The 22,394-nt window shown below is 42.7% G+C and overlaps 1 protein-coding gene and 1 long non-coding RNA gene across 7 annotated transcripts in view; one reads left to right on the forward strand and one right to left on the reverse strand.

Moving 5' to 3' along the window:
• The window catches only part of LOC133389264 (uncharacterized), a 45,115-nt gene extending 26,837 nt beyond the window's left edge, over positions 1-18,278 (reverse strand). The window contains exons 1-2 of the long non-coding RNA XR_009764052.1: positions 18,170-18,278; positions 17,556-17,643 (exon numbers count right to left, since the gene is read on the reverse strand). This is a non-coding gene — a long non-coding RNA (uncharacterized LOC133389264). The remainder of the gene's footprint in view (positions 1-17,555; positions 17,644-18,169) is intronic.
• CASR (calcium sensing receptor) overlaps positions 1-22,394 on the forward strand; it is a 94,411-nt gene that overhangs the window by 29,622 nt on the left and 42,395 nt on the right. For 3 of the 6 annotated variants that reach the window (XM_061636533.1, XM_061636542.1, XM_061636552.1), the window contains exons 2-3: positions 180-642; positions 2,937-3,243. In XM_061636533.1, coding sequence (XP_061492517.1) covers positions 452-642; positions 2,937-3,243 — 498 coding nt within the window. In that variant the 5' untranslated portion in view covers positions 180-451. Of the gene's footprint in view, positions 1-179; positions 643-2,936; positions 3,244-16,543; positions 16,617-17,360; positions 17,667-21,110; positions 21,206-22,394 lie in introns of those variants that run through there. The other 3 variants (XM_061636579.1, XM_061636560.1, XM_061636570.1) reach the window with 3 other exon arrangements.

The raw sequence follows: 22,394 nt of genomic DNA on the forward strand, positions 1-22,394 counted from the left end.
TGTTTTAAATATAAGTAAGAAGATTCAGGGGAAAGAAAATTGAATGGCTGTTTAAGCTATATAGTCCAAATGTTACTCTTAGGATGGGGAAAGAGACTATTTTACTCTATGGACACAGTTCAGAGTGATTTCTTTGTATACCTGCGGTGACTTCCTTTACATCTCTATTTTGTTTTTAGGGGTTCTTAAAGATGGGCTCCCTGTAACAAACTAGTGGTCCTGAGAAGGCAAGGACTTGCTGGGCTGGGCAAATTGCAATGGAGAAGACCGCTGATGAGACACTCGCTGGAACTATGGCTGCTATCCTGTGGCTTACCTTACACCAGACATGCCCACCAAATCCACAGTGTGCAATGTTCAGAAGAGAAAAGGCTTGTTGAAGATTATTAGGCCTACTCTTATGTACCCATTTTGAAGTTCGCGGCATAATCCCTTGTAAAGAGGAGGAACGATGACTTTTTATAGTTTCTGTTTGCTCCTCTTTGCGTTTACTTGGAATACCTCTGCCTATGCCTATGGGCCAAATCAAAGGGCACAGAAGAAAGGAGATATTATTCTTGGGGGACTATTCCCCATTCATTTTGGAGTGGCTGCTAAACACCAGGATTTAAAATCTAGGCCAGAATCTGTTGAGTGCATAAGGTAGGTGAAAATGTGTAAGAATCACAGCCTCCTAACCACCATGGTCAAATGCAAATTAAGTGCTATACAGTAGGGCCCGCTTACCGGCGTTCCGCTGGTGCGGCGGCTCTCAATTAGGTAAATTCCCCATTTTTAAGCCGATTTTGTGATTTTATGGCATTTTGCGACATTTTCGCATGACGCAGCACATTATAGTCAATGGGTTCTGCTTTACGGTGATTTCCGCTTTACGGCGGGGGCCTGGTCCCTAACCCGCCGTATAAGCGGGGCCCTACTGTATATTGCTAAACAGCCTAAAGCCTTGTCCTGATGTTATTTAAGTGGCCTGGTTTTCTAATCCTAACATAAATGTAATCAATTAATTAATTAATTTAGACACAGCTTCCCAGTACAATTGACAGTGAGTGCTGCCTGTATATGAATGTTGCAACAGACTTAGCACCAGCTGCATTCACCCAAGAATTAGCCCAGTGCTATCTTCTTTCACTGGTAGGGGTTCCCCAAGGTCTCAAGAATACTGTATTCCAGAACTACAGTACTATCTGAGATCCTTTAACCGGGGGGGGGGGTAACTTGTGCCGTTCCAGATGTTCCAGATCCAGATTAGTCTATTGAGCACTCTCAGCTATCTACAGCCGTGTTATGGGCTTGGTTGAGAAGCAGTGCTGGATTTATGCACTAGCTAAGTAAATTTGGGGCCTCAGATTATGCGGGGGTCTCCAAGTACAATTTTTTTTACTATTTTTCAGGTTTTACATGATTGGTTAAAAATAAATAGGCTTATTGAAAGATACATGTTTAAATTAGACTGTTAGTTTTTTGTTGCATCCTCACCTATGTACCAATGGAATATAAAACTTGATTATTTCTGTTTCCATTGGCCTTTCTGCTAGAGTAATTCACATTGCTTGTTAATGTTATGGGGCCTCTTAAACCTGACATAGTTTAGGGTTGCAGCGTGTCTTATTCCGGCCCTGTTGAGAAGGGGGAGAACAAAGGACCAGAAACGCAATAGGGGACAGGAGCAAGATCTCCTGGGATGACTTTCCTGTCCAGCCTTCCCCACACTTGCACACACACACCCTTGACACCAAGCTAAATGTGCCATCCTACTCACGACAGAGGGGAGCTGAGAAGAGGCAGCAGCATCTGGGTTTCTGCCCAGGCGCTGTTGGAATCAATCTTTCTTGTGAGCCTCCGTAAAAAGAACAGCTTTGTAGCCAGTGGCTGCACTCTGGACACATGTGAAGGACCACAGTTAGGGTGTTTATTTATTTATTTATTTATTTATTGCACTTGTATACCGCCCCAAAGCCGAAGCTCTCTGGGTAGTTTACAGCAACCAAAAACATTAAAACAAATGTTGGCCTTCTGGTTAGGCTCTCCAGCAAGATTGGCACGAGACAAGGCAAGACTGCTAGGACTTAGGTGAACTAAAGTAGCACAAGAAAGAGCACTGGGGATATAAGACAATAAACAGAATTCTTCTTTCGCTGCAAACTTGTTAGACCCAGTAATAAAGATGTAAAGATCTTCTACCTTGCTTGCAAAGTAGGCAAAATTACAGCAAAGTTGCCTGCATTGGGAGCACTGGGGGGGGGGGGAGGAAGAGGTTAGCACTACCTTGCTGCTGCTGGCCTGAGAGCTCTCCACAGATGTGGTGCTGGCTCTTGCTTTCAATGCTTGCATTCTGAGCATGACTAAAGGAGGCCAGCAGCTGGAGCGCTTGAAGTTGATTGGTTGTAGCACCACCACAAAATAACTTCTTTATGCAAATAAATGTTTTGATTGGGTAGTTGATTGGCTAGGTGTTGCCAGTCACAAGGAGAGACAAAACTGAACTCTGAGGAACCTGAACAATAGTTTCACATGCCTATCTTTTGGAACCTACTTCCCCAAAAGGCCTAGGGCCACATCAAAGCAGTGCCCCCTTCCCCAGTCCTGTCCCTGAGAAGGTGCTCCAAAAGAATACCTCAGTCAATGGTATCAAACACCACTGAGCGGTCCAGGAGAATCATCAGAGTCACACAACCCTGGGCCCTGTCACTATCCAAATGGATCTTGGTCTGATCCAGCAGGGCTCTTTCTGTGTAATATGTGAAATGGCCATTTGTCTTGCTGTTTTGGGTTTACTTCTTTGAAACGAGTAGATACATATCTCTTTGAAGAAAGATGGTCTTTGACCATGCCCTTTTGTTTACTCAGGCATGCTTTCTTCACATTTTCACTCTTTTTTCCACTTTCTAGCCAGTTGTCTTTATGTTAATTTCAACCCCCCCCCTCTTGTTTTGTAGGTATAATTTCCGTGGTTTCCGTTGGCTTCAGGCAATGATCTTTGCCATCGAGGAAATTAATAACAGCCCTACTCTTCTTCCCAACATGACCCTTGGATACAGCATATTTGACACCTGCAACACGGTCTCCAAAGCCCTGGAAGCCACGCTGAGTTTTGTGGCACAAAACAAGATAGACTCCCTGAATCTGGATGAGTTCTGCAATTGCTCAGAGCACATTCCTTCCACAATTGCTGTCGTGGGAGCAACTGGCTCTGGGATCTCTACTGCTGTGGCCAATCTTCTGGGTCTCTTTTACATACCTCAGGTATTGAATATATGTCATTATTTTGCCTAGTAAAAAATGGAATGGGTGTGTATAGGGTGGGGACTTCTTTAGCCTATCCTATAGGATTAATGAGCCACAACACAATTTCATATATGATTTTCTTGTTTATTTATGAAAGCATTTATATGTCACCTTTCAATCCTAAGAAATCCCCTCCAAGGTGACTTACAATAATTAATATCTCATTACAATTAAAACCAGAAATCATTAAAAAACCAGAATGAAAACAAATAAAAACAAATCCACGGGCAGCAAGGTTAACGTGCTGTAAAGCCTGGCAGAATAAGAATTATATTTATACATCATTCATAGTCTGCCTGTCTTCATGTTGCCCGTTTATACTGAAGTTCTGCAGAGTTCTATCTTATCCCTCATGCCATTTAACCTCTACTTGAAGCTGCTGGATGACATTGTCTGAAGATTGCTATCAGCAGATATGCAGCTGACTGTATCTCTCCTTTCCATCTCAATATAGATGGAATATATAAATACTCCTCTCTCTATATATGTGGATGTGTTTGTGATATAAAAGGGAAGCTAAAACACTAAGGAAAATTAGTAATTCTTACTAAAATTCCATCTGAAATGCCTGAGCAAAAAGGAAGGACTTAATCTGGCACTGGAAAGATTGTAATGTTGGCACCACATACGCCTTTTTGTGGTGCCACCACAGAAAAGGCTTTCTGCTTTGTGACACGGGCAGACTGGTGTGGGAAGAGGAACTCCTTCAAGTGTGTGGGTTGCTAGCCATGTAGGGCTTTGAAAGTAAGCACCAGCACCCTAAATTGGGTTTGGTAGCAAATAAGGCTATCTGAAAACGATGTGGGCAAACACACTAAAAGTTTAATCATGAGAGGACAGAAGTGCTGTTGGTTAGTGGCACTGCAGGCCCAGTGATAGGGGCTCAGTCTGTTTTGGATAGGCAGCGCTCTCCATGAAAAATCAGGTTTGCAGATTGGGGTTTGGTGTTGCTTATAAATTCTTAAATGGTGGTGACAACCAGAAATGATTTTATGTAGCTGGTGTGCTAACTACAGTATGTCTGTACCTGGAAAAGGTGGATCTGGCCATAGTCACACACGCCTGAGAAACTGATTACTGTGATGCACTCTAGCGGGGGCTGCCTTCGAAGAGCATTTGGACAGCTGGTTCAGATTGCAGCTGCTAGGGCAGACTTTCCCAACTGGTGTGCCTCCAGATGTTGTTGGACCACAACTTGCTATTTGTGTTTTTTAAAAAAAACGCCACCTAAGGTTAAACTACATGAGAAAGTCACATCTAGTTTGGCCCTAAGAAAAATACCGATGTATGTTTCCATGAGTGAATGCTTTCCTTAAAGGCTGTAAGTGGGGTCCAAGCATATTGTGGAAAGGGTACACTTTACCAGGACCTGAAGACCCAGGGGCCCCAGCCCAGGCTTCAATCTCACTACCACAGTGCTAATACCATAATGCTTGCAGATATTTATAGAAAACCTATGCACCTATTGTCCAAGTCTTGTGAGATTTGCCAGAGTCAATTAGCAAAGCAGTGTTCAAACAGAGTAAGCAACATTCTGATAGCTAGACCAGGCCCTTCTCTGGAATAGAGATAGTATTCTTGTACAGTTAAACTAGGATTTGTCTGAAAGAGAGATTTGTGCTTCTCTATAACCTGGTTTGCACATAACCCTAAGCCAAACTCTGATGTAGCATGAATGAGCAAGTGTGCTGGTGCACATTTAAAAAATCACAGCCGCGTTGCTCTTTACCCAGTCCTGTTGCTGCTGCACTATAGGAAGTTAAACCATGGTTTGGCTTAGTGTTACATGCAAACCCGGGCTTGTAATTTGTCTACCACAAGGTTTATTCTAGATTTACTGCTCATGGTATGTTTGGGTGAGACAATCCACAAGCTCAGGTTCTCATGTAATGCTGAGCCAAAACATGGCTTAGCTTCCCATAGCATGGTATCAGCAGGACTGGAGAAGGACTGAAGCGGATGCAGTTTTCTATATGTGCCCCAGAACATTTGCTCATTCATGCTCAGCCATAGTTTAGCTCATCATTACATGTGAACAGAGCCTATCTTGCAAGGTCTCTCAAGAACTAATAAAATAGAAAAATGTCTTTAACATCATGAGGTTGTGTGGGATAGAAGTGTAGGAGGAGCCCATGTTACAAGTCCTAGAGTTCCTTGTGCACAGACAGCAGGGAGGGCTAACTAATGGAAGGAAAAAGCGCCATCATAATCAGGGACATTAAAGTAGAATTTATAGGCCCAAAATATGTGTTGAGTAAATATCATTGCACATGCCCCAGTCTCCGAGTGGGGACAGACATCAAGGGTTCCTGCACTTAGGATATATGGTTTTATTACACATATATACAACCCGAGTATAAGATGGCAGGGCTCACATTAACACTCCAGGAAACCTTGCTTCCCCATTATGTTTCCAGGGAGTCTCCCCAAAGCCATAACTTTGGTCTCAGCACAGACAGCAAGTTCAGCCTCTGTGTCTTTCCAGCTCCCAAGTCTAGGCAAGACTAAAACAAATGCTAGCTCCTGGCCTATTGTTCTCCAACCTCTAGGATGAGATAGAGGTTGGTTCCCCCCACTGCCAGCAGCCATGTGATGGAGGAAGTGGGGGAGAGAACCTGTTTTCTCCTTCTGGAAGCACCATGAGTTAGTAGTTCCTATGGCAACATGGCCACCTCTTCAGTCATGCAGATAGGATGCTTAACAGACTTGGCCAGGGCCCTTATCTTAACAAAGAGACTGGTTTGACGACTTCAGTGGTTCTTTCTGTTTTAGATTCTAGTCTTACAGATACAGAATCACAGGCTTGGAAAACACCCGAAGACACACCATACTGCCATGCTGACTATAGTTACAAATCAGGAGAAAGTATGAACTGCCAAATTTATCTTACTAAATGAGATTTAACACACACACAAAAAACCACCTGCTGCTCATTTTCAGTGAAGTGCACATAGCCCTATGCACTATTTTCAGACACCAGACTAAGATGCATCCAGACTCAGAGGAAGGCAACGGTAAACCACCTCTGAATATCTCTTATCATCAAAAACCTATGAACAGAGTATCTGAAATGCAACATGAGATAGTGCTGGAAGATGAGACCCTCAAGTCAGAAGGCACTCAACGAGCTACTGGGGAAAAACAACTGACAAGAACGAGTGGCGCTGTGACTAATGACGCCACTGGGTCAAAGCCAAATGGAAGCCCAGAGGTTGATGCGCACACATGCGAAAGGAGTATGTACGACATACAAAATAGGACCATGGAATGTGAGAAGCATGAACCAGGGAAAGTTAGAAATTGTCAAGCAAGAAATGGAACGCATCAACATTACAATACTTGGTGTGACTGAATTAAAATGGATGGGAATGGGACACTTTCAGTCAGACAAAATATTTTGTGCAGGAAATGAGAAACTAAGAAGAAACGGGGTTGCGTTAATAGTGAGAAGTGATGTAGCAAAAGCAATTAGGAGCTGTAACGCAAGGTCTGAGCGAGTGATAGCAATGCAGTTTAACAGGAAACCTATTAACATAACCAACATCCAAGTCTGTGCTCCAACGGCAAACACAGAAGAGGAGGAATTGGAGGACTTCCGGGAAGGGTTGCTTTGCCTGTGCTGCCTCTGAGCGAGCTCTCGTCTCAGAAGAAGCTTTTTCAGCTCTAAAATCAGTCACAGCGTTCTTTTTGACTGATAAAGACTTTCTCCCGGGCAGGGAGAAACGTAGAGATCAACCCCAAAGCCTGTTTTTGTGGGGAGGACTGGATTTCATTTATTTATGAGAGAAAGTTCAAACTGCAATGCCGGACGGACTTTCATCAAGCTCTAGCTGATTATAGCGACACGTTTATCTTTTCTTTAAAGAAAACGGACTCTAACAGGCAGATAAGCATCCTTCTTTCTATCTTCTTTTTTTACTTGGCTTAAATTGGTGCAGCAAAAAAGAGATTTGTCAATGAATCAGCTGTGAAGAACTCTTAGGTGAGTTTTGGCTTTTCTCTTTCACTAACGAAATTAAGGAGAAAAGAAATCGAAAAAGCTTATCTTTGTTTTTATCACAAAAAGCTGTCCTGGAGGTACATTCTAAAGATATCAACGGAAGAGGGATTTCTATTTCAAGGAGGGGGAAAAAAAATTCTTTTTGGTCTATTTCATTTTGACGAATCTGCTTGTTCACGACGCCACTAATTGTTTTGATGTTGGGAACTAAGTTTGTTTTGTATTCCTGAACACATAGAGATAAGGCAGGCTGTATTGTCTACACTGATACAAGCAAGCCTGAAATATTAACCCAATTGTGGCTGAAATAATTTTTGTCTCTGTGTTTTTAAGAATGACAACCAGGAAAGTGAATGAGACCATGGAAGAAATTATGTTTCAGAAAATAATGGGTGAGATTGAGATAACGAAACAAACCCTGAGACAGGGTAGACAGGAGATGAAAATTGAACTGAACAAAATGACGCAGGAGCTTAAAGAAATAGTGGATTCTGTGAGAGAGGAGTTTGATGGGATAGGGAAGCTACAAGCCCTGGAGACTGGAACAAATGTGAAATTGGAAAAAGATTTGGATTTTATGGATGTTAGAAATAAAGTTGATTGTTTGGAATTCAACGTTGTCTCTGAAGAAATTAATGAAGATTTTGGTGGTAAAGTTATCAATGTCTTGGATAATTTTCTGGACTGGAATGATGTGATGGAGTTTGACATAGAAAAAATCTATGGAGTTGGCTACAGATATGTGACAGTGGAGAAACTCTTAAGAGATGAGCCAGTGCATTTTGTAAAAAAGAAGAATAGAGATATGACTTTGCAGCAACACTTCAGTAACATATTCAGAATTCTTGACTGGAATGATGTGATGGGTCCTGACATGGAAAAAATTTATGGAATTAACTACAAATATGTGACAGAGCAGAGATGCACCCAGAACAGAGATGTGACTTTACAACAATATTTCAACAACATATTCAGAATTGATGGCAAAGACGTATTTGTGATGGGGGAAATTCCCATCAGACTCTTGTTATATGACTATGGCTATGACAGCAAGATCATCATGGGTTACTGATAATGGATGAATGGATACTGAAATCACTGGATTTAACAGGACTATTGAAGATGGAAGATGGAATTAATATTGATAATGGAAGAATGGTTATGGAAATTATTGGACTTAACAGATTTGACGAGATGGATTAATTGATATGTTTACTTGGACTATGGCTATGACAACAAGATTATTATGGGATATTGATAACGGAAGAATGGCTACTGAAATTACTGGACTTAACAGGATTATTGAAGATGGAAGATGGAGTTAATATAGATAATGGAAGAATGGCTATAGAAATTATTGGGCCTAACAGATTTGAATTAGATGGATTAAGCGACATGTTTATTAGGAGAAAAATTGAAAGATATATCTTTCAAGAAATTGAAACCTCTCTTGGACTTTTTGTGGAAAGAATAAAATAATGTTTATGAGATTTGATGATTAATTAAGATAATTACTGGAGGAAAGTGATTTTATAATATAATTTTAGAGATAGGATTGTTATATATTGTAGACCTATAACTGATCTGCGACAAATCGGAAGTCGACATTTTATTTTATTGTTTAATTGTTTTTGTTTTGTTTTGTTTTTTCGTCTTTGAAAATTTGAATAAAAATTAATGATAAAAAAAAGAGGAGGAATTGGAGAGATTTTACGCAGAAGTACAGGAGGAAATTGATCACACACCAAAACAAGATGTGCTGATAAACATGGGGGACTGGAATGCAAAAGTAGGGAACAGAGAAGAACAAGAAATTGTGGGGAAATGGGGCTTAGGAGATAGAAATGAATCAGGAGAAAGACTTATTGAATTCTGTGAAGCCAATAATTTGTTGCTAGCAAACACATTTTTTGAGCAACCAAAAAGACGACTGTACACGTGGACATCACCAAAAGGTCAATATAGGAATCGAATTGCTTATATAATCGGTAGCAGAAGATGGAGAAGTTCCATACTTTCTATGAAAACAAGACCAGGAGCAGACTGCGGTACAGATCAGGAACTGGTAATATCAAAAAATCAGAGTAAAGCTAAAGAAGAACAAAGCAATTATAATGCCAAAATACAATTTAAATAACATCCCAGAAGAATTTAAAGATCAAATAAGGAACAGATTTGAAGCTTTAAACTTAGTTGACAGAGAACCAGAAGAACTATGGATTGAAGTCAGAGATATTATCAGGGAATGTGGTGTAGTGGTTAAATGTTGGACTATGACCTGGGAGACCAGGGTTCGAATCCCCACACAGCCAGGAAGCTCACTGGGTGACCTTGGGCCAGTCACTGCCTCTCAGCCTCATTAAAACCCTATTCAAACATTTTTTGAGCAACCAAAAAGACGACTGTACACGTGGACATCACCAAAAGGTCAATATAGGAATCGAATTGCTTATATAATCGGTAGCAGAAGATGGAGAAGTTCCATACTTTCTATGAAAACAAGACCAGGAGCAGACTGCGGTACAGATCAGGAACTGGTAATATCAAAAAATCGGAGTAAAGCTAAAGAAGAACAAAGCAATTATAATGCCAAAATACAATTTAAATAACATCCCAGAAGAATTTAAAGATCAAATAAGGAACAGATTTGAAGCTTTAAACTTAGTTGACAGAGAACCAGAAGAACTATGGATTGAAGTCAGAGATATTATCAGGGAATGTGGTGTAGTGGTTAACTGTTGGACTACGACCTGGGAGACCAGGGTTCGAATCCCCACACAGCCAGGAAGCTCACTGGGTGACCTTGGGCCAGTCACTGCCTCTCAGCCTCATGAAAACCCTATTCATAGGGTTGCCATAAGTCGGAATTGACTTGAAGGCAATACACATTTACATACATTATCAGGGAAGAATGCAAAAAGGAAATACCTCTAGTTAAAAAGAGAGAAAGACCTCAAGAGATGACTGACGAAACTGTTAAAATGGTTAAAGATGGAAGGAAAGCAACAGCAAAAGGAGACAGAAACACGGCCAGAACCCTAAATGCAATAATACAGCAACTAGGACGTAGGGACAAAGAGAACTGTTACAATAGTAATTGTAAAGAAATAGAAGACAACAAAAGTAGAACAAGAGCCCTATTCCAAATGATTAGAGAAATTAAAGGAAAATTTAAACCAAGAGCAGGGATGTTGGATAATCAACAGGGGAACACACAGACTGACCAAGAGAAAATAAAAGGAAGATGAAAGCAATACACTGAAGAACTATATGAAAGAGATGCAAGGATGACAGCTACTCTTAAAATACTTGGAAGAATCAAATCACCAGGAACAGGTGGCATACCAATAGAGTTGCTACAAATTACTGAGATTGAATCTGTCCAAATTTTGACAAATATTTGTCAACAAATACGGAAAACTAAGCAATGGCCCACAGACTGGAAGCATTCGATATATATCCCAATTTCAAAGAAAGGGTATCCCAGGGAATGCAGTTATTATCAAATTATTGCCTTAATATCCCATGCAAGTAAAGTAATGCTCAAGATTCTACAACAAAGGCTCTTACCATATGTGGAGCGAGAAATGCCAAATGTTCAAGCTGGCTTTAGAAAAAGAAGAGGTACCAGCGATCATATCACAAACATACGTTGGATAATGGAATGGAGCAAGGAATTTCAGAAGAAAATCACCCTGTGCTTTATAGATTACAACAAAGCCTTCGATTGTGTAGATCATGAGAAACTTTGGAATGCTTTCAAAGAAATGAGGGTGCTACAGCATCTGATTGTCCTTATGTACAACCTATGTTCTGGACAAGAGGATACTGTAAAGACAGAATATGGAGAAGGCGATTGGTTCCCAATCGGAAAGGGTGTGAGACAGGGGTGTATTTTATCACCCTATTTGTTTAATCTATATGCAGATCATACAGAAAGAGGGATTGGAACAAGATGAAGGAGATGTGAAAACTGGAGGGAGAAATATCAATAACTTAAAATATGCAGATGATGCCATACTACTAGCAGAAACCAGTAATGATTTGAAATGAATGCTGATGAAAGTTAAAGAGGAAAGCACAAAAGCAGGACTACGGGTGAACGTCAAGAACACTAAAGTAATGACAAGAGAAGCTTTATGTAACTTTAAAATTGACAATGAGGACATTGAACTTATCAAGGATTATCAATACCTTGGCACAGTCATTAACCAAAATGGAGACAATAGTCAAGAAATTAGAAGAAGGCTAGGAGTAGGGAGGGCAGCTATGCGAGAAATACAAAAGGTCCTGAAATGCAAAGATAAACACTAAAGTCAGGATCATTCAGGCCATAGTATTCCCGACCTCTGTGTATGGATGTGAAAGTTGGACTGAAAAAAACAGATAAGAGAAAAATCAACTCATTTGAAATGCATACCATGGACCGTGAAAAAGACAAATAATTGGGTGTTAGAACAAATTAAACCAGAACTATCACTAGAAGCTAAAATGATGGAACTGAGGTTATCATACTTTGGACACATAATGAGAAGACATGATTCACTAGAAATGACAGTAATGCTGGGAAAAACAGAAGCGAGTAGAAAAAGAGGAAGGCCAAACAAGAAATGGATTGATTCCATAAAGTAAGCCACAGATCTGAACTTACAAGATCTGAACAGGGTGGTTTATAACAGATGCTATTGGAGGTTGCTGATTCATAGTCACCATAAGACAAAATCAACTTGAAAGCACATAACAAGCCAGTGGTTGTGGAAGAAGCTGAAAGAAGTTTCAGCAAGCTAGTTCTCATAAAAAAACTAGGCATTGTACTATGAGGCAAGAAAGGTTAAGCCGCATAGCTATTTTGTCTGACTATGAATGTGAAAGAGAAATTGATTTCGGGAGATAATTATTTTTCAATGAAAGAAAAGAATATAATAATAATAATAATAATAATAATAATAATAATAATAATAATAATAATAATAATAATAATAATAATAATAATAATAAATTTAATTTCTTCGTCGCCTATCTGGCCAATGGCCACTCTAGGCGACTTACAAAATTGTTAAAATACAATTGATAAAATACAGTAATGCAATATAAAAACAACACATCTGCAGCAACAATATTAAAACTGGGCAGGAGGCATTTCAGTTATAACAATTAACCCTCCCCAGATACCCCGAAGGCCTGCTGAAAGAGCCAGGTCTTTAAGGCTTTCCGAAACACATTTAAAGAAGAGGCGTGCCGGAGATCTTTTGGGAGGGAGTTCCAAAGAGTGGGGGCCGCCACTGAGAATGCCCTCTCTCTTGTACCCGCCAATCTGGCTGTTTTTGTTGGCGGGATTGAGAGAAGGCCCTGTGTGGCCGATCTTGTCGGGCGGCATAATTGGTGGCGTTGAAGGTGAGATAAACTGGGCCGGAACCGTGTAGGGATTTAAAGGTCAATACCAACACCTTGAATTGGGCTCGGAAAACAACTGGTAGCCAGTGTAGGTCGAACAACACTGGTGTGATGTGATCTCGGCGGCGACTATTCGTAAGTAGTCGAGCCGCCGCATTTTGTATCAGTTGTAATTTCCGGACCGTTTTCAAGGGTATCCCCACGTAGAGCGCATTACAGTAGTCCAAACGAGAGGTGACCAGGGCGTGTACCACTAGTGGGAGCTGGTGAACAGGAAGGTAGGGTTGCAGCCTTCGTATGAGGTGTAGTTGGTACCAGGCTGCCCGGCTCACTGCCGAAATCTGAGCCTCCATGGACAGCCTGGAATCAAGCACAACCCCAAGGCTGCGGACCTGGTCCTTTAGGGGTACACTCACCCCGTTGAACTTCAGGTCAATGTCGCCCAACCTTCTCTTGTCCCCCACAAGTAGTACCTCGGTCTTATCAGGGTTCAACTTCAGCTTGTTCCTTCCCATCCATCCACTCACGGATTCCAGGCACTTGGACAAGGTCTCCACAGCCAACTCTGGTGAAGATTTAAACGAGAGATAGAGCTGAGTGTCATCCGCATATTGATGACACTGCAGCCCAAATCTCCTGATGATTGCCCCCAGCGGCTTCATATAGATGTTAAATAGCATGGGAGAGAGGATAGAGCCCTGTGGCACACCACAATTGAGAGGCCAAGGGTCTGATACCTCCTCCCCCAACGCTACCTGTTGGTACCTATCGGAGAGAAAGGAATGGAACCACTGTAATACAGTGCCTCCAATTCCCAATCCCTCCAGGCGAAGCAGAAGGATACTGTGGTCGACGGTATCAAAAGCCGCTGAGAGATCGAGGAGGACAAGAAAGGTGGATTCTCCCCTGTCTAATGCCCTCCTCAAATCATCTACCAGAGCGACCAAGGCTGTTTCAGTTCCGTGACCAGTCCTGAAACCCGATTGGTATGGATCCAAATAATCCGTTTCATCCAAGTGTGCTGACAACTGGTTGGCCACCACTCGCTCAATGACCTTGCCCAGAAATGGCAGATTCGAAATTGGGCGGAAGTTATCGAATACTTGGGGATCCAAGGAGGGCTTCTTTAAGATGGGCTTTACAATTGCCTCCTTGAAGGCTGATGGCATCACACCCTCTTTCAAGGATGCGTTTACCACCGCTTTGATCCCCTCGCCCAATTTCTCTCTGCAGCTCACAAGGAGCCACGAAGGGCAAGGATCAGTAAGACAAGTGGTAGGCTTCACAGATGAAAGCACCTTGTCCACTTCCTCAGAAGGGAGAAGCCGAAACCGATCCCAATTTACCGGCATGCAACTGGCCAACTCTGGTTCATCCACTGTGTCCACGGCGCACGGGATCGAGCTCCGTAAGTGTTCGATTTTATCGGCGAAGTGTTTTGCTAATAAGTCACAGGAGGCCTTTGACTGTTCCAAGGGTTCCTGAGCAACTGGACCGACCAGACTTCGGACCACCTGGAACAGCCTCCTGGGACAGCACTCCGCAGACGCAATAGAGGCAGCAAAGAAAGCCTTCTTTCCTACCTTTATTGCCACTTGGTAAGCAGCTACTGCTGCTCTAACCTGTGTCCGGACATCTTCGGAGCGGGATTTCCGCCACCGGCGCTCTAGTCGTCTCACCTCCTGTCTCAGACTACGCAACCGTGGTGTATACCATGGTGCTAGCTGAGTTCTATTCAGGGGGAGAGGACGTTCCGGAGCCACCCGGTCTAATGCCCTGGTGATCCCCACGTTCCACTCCTTCACCAGGGTTTCGACCGGGCGACCTTCAGCAGGTTCCAATTCCCCAAGCGCAGTCAGGAATCCATCCGGATCCATCAGGCGTCTGGGGCGGACCATTTTAATAGGTCCTTCACCCCTGCGGAGGGGGCATGGCAACGAGAAGTCCATATTTACCAGGTAGTGGTCTGACCATGACACAGGAGTGGCAAGAATCACTCCCAACTTCAGACCACTTCTCTCCTCTCCCAGGACAAATACTAGGTCGAGAGCATGACCGGCTACATGGGTGGGCCCAGTATTACTTAGGTACAGTTCCCAGGAAGCCATGGTTTCCAGGAAATCCCGAGGGGCTCCTATGAGAGCGGCCTCGGCATGCACGTTAAAGTCACCCAGAACCAACAGCTCTGGGGACAATGCCCGTACAGCCGAGACCACCTCCAGCACCTCGGCCAGGGAATCTGCCGTGCAGCGGGGTGGGCGGTACACCAGCAAGATCCCTAAACTGCCCTTCGGGCCCAACCTCCAGTACATACAATCAACAAATTGAGTCCTATGGAGGGGAGGTCTGGCAAAAACCAAGGACTCTCGATAGATGACTGCCACACCCCCTCCCAGCCTTCCCACCCTCGGCTGCTGTGCGTAACGGAAACCTGGCGGACTCATGGCCTCAAGAATTGGAGCAGAGGCTTCGTCCAGCCAAGTTTCCGTAATACATGCCAGGTCTGTGCGCCCATCCAAGATCATATCATGGATGAGCGAGGTTTTCTGAGCCACAGACCTGGCATTACATAACAGCAGTCGAAGGTCGGTAGGAACCTTGCATCCCCCAGTTTTCGTCTGGTTCTGAGCAGACCCGGAACATGGGATGGATATAATGCATCTGTCCCGTGTTCCCCTATTCCGGCATGGTCTGCTAGCAGCACCCTGCTGCCCAAACTTCCTATAACTTGGCCCCCCACCTCCCTCTCCGGCTTGCACATGCCTCTATCTTTATCTGCTTATCAGCAGGCCACCCACCCTAATAAAATTCGTCCGGAGACCCGCCTCCGTACCCTATAGCAGCAGTATTTACCAATTTAAAACAAATTAATTAAACCAATTAATTAATTAATTAAACCAATTAAATTACATCAAATTAAGTTAATTAATCAATTAAACCAATCAATTTACATCAAATTAAGTTAATTAACTAAATCAATACAATTCAACTAAATCAATACATTTCAATCCAATTCACATTCATACACACACGCACATTCATACAACTATACATCCATACATACACCAATATAAAACAAGAACCGGGTTGTGATAGCCGGCCAGAATGGTAGTCGCAGCCGGCCGCAATGATAAATCAGAGCAGAAGCATTGAAGCTGTATTAACTATGGAATACTTGGTCCGAGTCACGGCGATAAGGTCCTAGCCAACCTGGGCGGGCAAGTAATGGCAACGACGACAGCACGATGGCGATATAAACAGCGTCCCACCAACTGCGCACCCCGGGATCAGGACGGCCCACAGCTGCACAATGGCGTCAGGCAACAGGCAAACGGCAAGCGGCACGGCGACAGCAACACAGCAACGCCCCGATGCCCCAGTAGCGGCCAACCTGCGATGGCAGCCACAACGCACGAGCTGGAAGCCCAGGCAAGCAGGCAGGCAGGTCACAGCCGCGGCGAAGGAGAAACAACAGGCCCCGGGGCAGCACAACCCCCAACAACAAGCAAGCAAACAGGGGCCGCGGCGACACAAAATGACGTAGGTCACACGTGACGGCAACGGCGTCCCGACCACAGCAGCAAGCGACAAAGGGGCGGCGAGCCACAGCAAAAACGCAGCAGCAGCCATAGGCCGCAGCAAGCCCTCGGGCCAGAGTAGCCGCAACGCCGGAGGAGCCAGCCCACGCCAAGATGGAAGCACGACCGCAGCGGCAACGAGAAGGAACACGTAGCAACCGGTATAGTATCAAAGGGAGGGAGACAATTTCTAGCTCACCTCCTGCAACAATCAAGGGATGTTTAAGATGTTAGGATGTTTTAAAAGTCGTTTTAAGATGGTTTTAAGATGGTAATTAATAAACGTCGGAGGAGCTCCAACTCCACAACCTCCTACTCCGCCGCCATCTTCATCCGTTACTTCATTGTTATAAAAAGTGGTAAGTTAAAAATATCGGAAAAAAGACGAAAGCAATGTATGTCTCTTTAAATACACTAACGTCCTTGAGCTTGCAGTTTGCAGCTCCCAAATGAGTAGATGGCTAAATCACAATAAAACATTTGTGGAACATGAAAACAGGGTCAAATAAAATACATTTGTTCCGCAGTTGGAAGCTACTGTTAATTCGATAACAGAGAAATGTTTTACGGGTGTTTAAAGGAGAAAAAACAGATACTGCTTCTTCCGGTCTTGGTAGCTTGTGAATACAGTAAATAAAAAGTTGATAAACTGTCAGACTGGCCAGTTTAGCCAGGAAGATGTTTATCCTGCTTCAAGGACAGTTTGGTGATAAAATTGTAGCTGGAGAAGTAGTTAAATGAGAAAATTGTCAGCAAGGGACGGAGCTACTCAAAAAACTCACCGTCATATAAAGCTTTAAAGTTAATTGGTCTATTTATAAAGCATTTGCTGCATCTCTAGTGTCACATATTTTAGAATTGATTAGCATGTAAAACCAGTGTCAAGGCCAGTCCCTGCCATAGAGTATGTTGCAATACTCAAACCTGGAGGTGATGAAAGTGTGGGTTACCATTTCAAGGTCTCTCAATTCAAAAGAACAGACATAGCATTCAGAGCAAAAATAGCAGCACCTGGGTGTTTAGTAATTTAGAAATATAGATTTTTTTTGGTTTTGAAGTCAGTGGTGGAAACTAGATCTCATTCAGAATCAGAGGGTTGCTCTGAACACCAGCACTATGAAGCCCTCTTTCACATATTCATTGCATAAATCGACTGTACCACTGGTCCTGTTATTTGCAGAGATATCTGCAGGAAGGAAGCCTAAATATGAGCTTCGATGTGATTGGGACCTCTGCAATCAGGAGTGCCCTCACAAAGAGCAGTAGATCCATATTTAGAACCTCCATTTGGAACTTACGGATCCTGTAGCTTTATCCTTGGTTGTAATCTTGGGTATGTTGGATGTTGCCTCTCGTCTGTGGAAGAAACTAGCGCTGGATTCTTTGCTATGAGAAAGATAGAAAACAATGTATGTATAAGACCGAACATTGGGGGGTCTTTTTTCCTTGCTCATCCCTCTGCTAACTCATTAGAGGTGGAGGCCATCAAGGGAATATAACTCCCTCAGCTCCTATAGATAAGGACTACAGAAAATTGGACATGATTGGGAGGCAAGTTTACTCTTCATCAGGTTTGACTTTCCAAATTACCAATGATCAGGCCATTATGGGAAGATAAGGGTTGTTTTTATGGGAGCACATGTCATCTTATCTGGCTTCTCTCCCAGATGAGAAGCAGTTGGATAAGGTTCTGCAGACGGAAGCATTTAGATTAACCAAGCAGCAAATGAATTCTGCTTGTCATCTACCATGATTGTACAGGGAGGAAATATTGCTATATCTGTCTTTCTAAGAAGGCATGCATGGCTTCATTCTATGGAACTACCAAATGAGACAAAGGCATGCATGAAACAATGCATGTCTCATGCATGAGACAATGAGACAAAGGCATCCACACACACACCCCACATACCATTTTGAGGATTCCAAGTTCTTTAGTATTCAGACTAGGGTTGCCAGGTTCCTGGCCTGAGACTGATCCTGTATCTTTAGGAGAAGAGAAAGTCAGCCAAGTGCAGGTGTTCTTGCAACCCTGTAATGGAAAAAACCACAAGGTGGAATTTTCCTTTCCCCCTGCACAACTTTTAAAGATACAGAAGACCTCTTGGTTGCCAGGCCGGGCCTCCAACATGGCAGCAGCTAGGTGCCCAGGCAGTGACAGCAGGAGTCTAGTGGCTGCAAGAAGTGGGAAGGAGCATGGATGCGCCATCATCCTCACCACACTCCCTATAACTTGAAATTGGGCTGGGTCAGGGGAAAAGTTCCTTGTTGGGCAAAGAGGGGGATCCATTTATGGATGTTTCTGTACACTTGACAAGTTCAAGTGCCTCAAGCAGCCCTGCTTCCATTTCCCTCTTCCCTACTTCACATATTGCTTCCTCCCATTTCAGGATATCTATTCAAGCCATGTACCCACTTACACGACAACACTTTATTTTTCAGCTCGTGTTTTGGTGAGCTATAAGGAAAGAAAGCTGTGCTGAGCTGGGGGGAGGGCAGGGTAGATTTTAGTGCTGGAAGGAAAGTGAAGAGGCAACTGTAACTGTTTCTGTTCTGAACATGGACGTGCCATGGAATGGCTCTGAATGCCTATAGGAAAGACAACAATGGCAGGTGAGAGAATGTAGAGGAGGGTGAAAGAAAGGATTGAAATGTCTGACGGTAAATAGAAGGTAGAAGAAGATGCCAGCCAAGAGGGAAAGGCACAAGGCCGGCAGCTTGGTGATAGAAGGTGATGAAAGTAGGTGAAACAAGGGACAGTGTGGCAACATGCAAGGAGGAGGCAAAGATAAAGCAGCGAGTGAGAAGAGATAAACCCAAAGGGAAGACAGGTGACAGGAGAAAAAGTGCAAAAAGGTAGAGAGAAAAAGGCAACAGCAGGTGACAGAAAGTCACAGAAAGCAAGAGGAGATACAGAAGGCCAGGGAGAGTTGGATCCTTTTGGATGTGCTCCAGAAAAGGTTAAGGTACAGACATGAATACAATGTTATAAAAAATATCAAAAATTTAATGTATACAAACAAACAGTGTGAAATCCTTGTAGGTGTTCTCATGTAATGATGCAAAATAGGCCAGAAAATTTTGGAAATAACTCAATACCCATACATAGTAAGAAACAAAATATATGATGTGGTCAAAACAATGTGAAGGGCAACTTATGAACAAAGGCCAATAAGCATAATCTAATGCCCATGAAAATACAAAATGTGCCAAATGCATTTCGACAAGAAGTCTTCTTCAGTGGCCTTGAGAATGGATATACATTTTATATTTTGTATGCTATGGACTGATGTGTGGATTGTATGTAAAATCAATGATTCCTTCTGTCTCTCAATTTTAAAGACGTATTTAAAAAATTTTCCACATGCCATGCATGCTTTTTTGGCAAGAAAACAGTCATGATGACTTGTCCTCTTACTCAGTAAAAGATAGGCTTCACTGTAGAGAAAACCCCCAGAAAGCAAGACAACACAACTACTAAAAGGGTCTGGAGGTTTGACCAACAACATATGAAATATGGGTTCACGTGTATTGGGGAAAAAATAGCATACCAATACCCCAGTGTGTGAAATGTGGCAAGACACTAGCAAATGAAAGTTTGAAACCATCGAAGCTGTTGAGGCATTTAGAAACAAAGCATGACAATTTTAAAAACAAGCTACTTGATTCCCCCTACCCCCAAAGAATGGAGATCCAGTTTCTGAAGAGCAAAAAAACTTTGCTCTGTCTATGACATAAAGGAAGAATGGTCTGATTCAATCTGTTCAAAAAGTGACTTGGATTCATTGCTTTCTCCACAGATAAGCACTAGTTTCCAAACATATGAGTGAAGTTCTGCATTCTGTTCTAGAAAAAAAGTGTGAGAATTGTTAATTTCATCAAAGCCAGTACAAGTCCTCTGCAAAGAAATGAGTTCTGAACACAAAAATACACACAGAAGTGAGATGATTGTTACAAGGAAAAGTGCTCACAAGGCTATTCTGGAGCTTTTGAGAAATAAATCAACATATGCTTTTTATTTCACAATTCATTGTGGCTTTTAAGGTTGGCATACCTTGTAGATGTGTTCAGCTGCTTGAATGATATACATCAAATCAGGGAAGAAATTTTACCATGTTTAACTGTGTTTTAAAAATAGAGGCATTTAAAAAACACTGAAAATAGTTTTAATCAGAAAATTCCATTGATATGTCTCTCCAACTGTTACACGGGTTTTTGAGGAAGATCAAACAATAAATTTTGCATCTATCAAAGGAAGTGTTATGCAACATGTAGAATAATTAATTGAATGATTCAGTGCCTATTTTCCCCACAATTTACGTGAGGGGATACAGTGGATACAATCACCATTCACTGTGGACACGGAGTCACTGGAATAATGATACAAGTTGTGGAAACAATTCCTTGAACTTTGTTGTGACACAAGCTTAAAAGTGCAATTTCAGCAACTAAGATTACTAAGGTTTTGGATTTTGGTTTGTAAAGAATACCCAGAATCGGGAAGTGAATTTATCATCCATCTGCTGCCATTTGGTAGCACTATCTTTGTGAGGAAGGCTTCTCAACAATGGTGACTCCCAAAGCAAAACAAAGGGTAGAAATACACTCATCCTTCTCTGCCATTTCTAGTGCGTCTCCACCTCTCTGTTCTGAAAACAGGGGCTCACAATGCTAGTCAAACTCACCCCCTTTTACTGTAAAACCTGGTGGGAGCCGCTTGAGTGCAGTTTTTAAAAATTCAGCTTCAAAGAGATTTTGCAGCTGATGGGCAGATCAACCTGTTCTCCCTCCAGGTGTTGCCAATGGAAATGCTTTGATCTGGCAACTAGGTGTTTACAGCCAAAGCTAGTTTAGCTGTAGGAACTGAGCTGCGAATTAGACTTTCTAATATTCACTGGAATGAAATCTGGAAGAACAAACATGCTGAGGTGTCTCGCTGAAACTGGGAGTGAGTCTTCACTGGTTTTCAGTAACTTCTGGGCCTTTTAGCTAAGATCAAGTATAAAAATAACTGGTTTTCATTTAGTAGTAATGCTAAGGTAACACTGGGGATGGCATTTAATGCTAGTCCTACTCAGAGTAGACCTACGGGAGTTAATAGGTATAACTAACTTAGGTTCATAAATTTAAATGGGTCTACTCTGAGTAGGACTTAGTTGAATACAACCCTATGTATATTGCTCTGTGAATTGCCATTTTAGGATTAATAATGTGCGTTTTTAGTACTATTAAATATCAAAAGTGAAAATGTGAAAGTGGGCTGCATGCTGGAGGTTGGGAGTCATAGGTGGATCTTGGGTCTGGACCAGTTGAAGACCACATAGCAACTGGGATTTCTGATCCGGGAAGTAGCATATAGCCATCGTGGCTAGTAGCCTTGTCATCCATGAATTTGTCTCATGCCTTTAAAAAAAACCCATCAAAATGTGTTATGGCAAATTCCATAGTTCATGTATCATCATGACCTCATGGTACAACTCCACATTTTGGGGAGACAAAGCTATGGATTTGGAGGAGATATCAGAGTGAGAATTGCCCTCTGAACTGGCCCTGAATGTCTCCACTGCTCCTGAAGCTCTAATATAAAAGGAGCCTGTACCCACCAGGACTTTATTGCCATCCTTAAAACTCCAGCCCAAACGACTCACTGGGTCTCCCCTGCAGTGCTGGAGTCAATGGCTGTTTAAGCAGACAATGCCATTTTATCTGAAGATGCTTTTCACTGCAAATGGAACTAGCCATCGAGATAGAACTGCAGTTCTATTTAAGGCTCAGCTGGGTTTGCCTGTTGACTGATGTTCCTTCAAGCCTGCTTATGTTATATTACTCTCCATCCACAGCTACATATGGAGCTTTCCAGGGTGCTGGTTGCTTTGTTTGGGCTTTTCCTCATCAGAACCTGCCTTCTGCTTTGCCCTGCATGATTGGAAACCCAAAGGCTCCAACCTTCTGGAGGCCACATGGCAGCAGTAGGCAGAGCCAAACGTGGTGGAGTCATCCCACACTCTCCCCCACTCTCTCTCTCTCTCTCTCTCTCTCTCTCTCTCTCTCTCTCTCTCTCTCTCACACACACACAGAGCACACACACACACAGAGCACACACACACACAGAGCACACACACAGAGCACACATCCTT

This window comes from Rhineura floridana, chromosome 1, assembly GCF_030035675.1.
Source record: "Rhineura floridana isolate rRhiFlo1 chromosome 1, rRhiFlo1.hap2, whole genome shotgun sequence".
Lineage (NCBI taxonomy): Eukaryota > Metazoa > Chordata > Lepidosauria > Squamata > Rhineuridae > Rhineura > Rhineura floridana.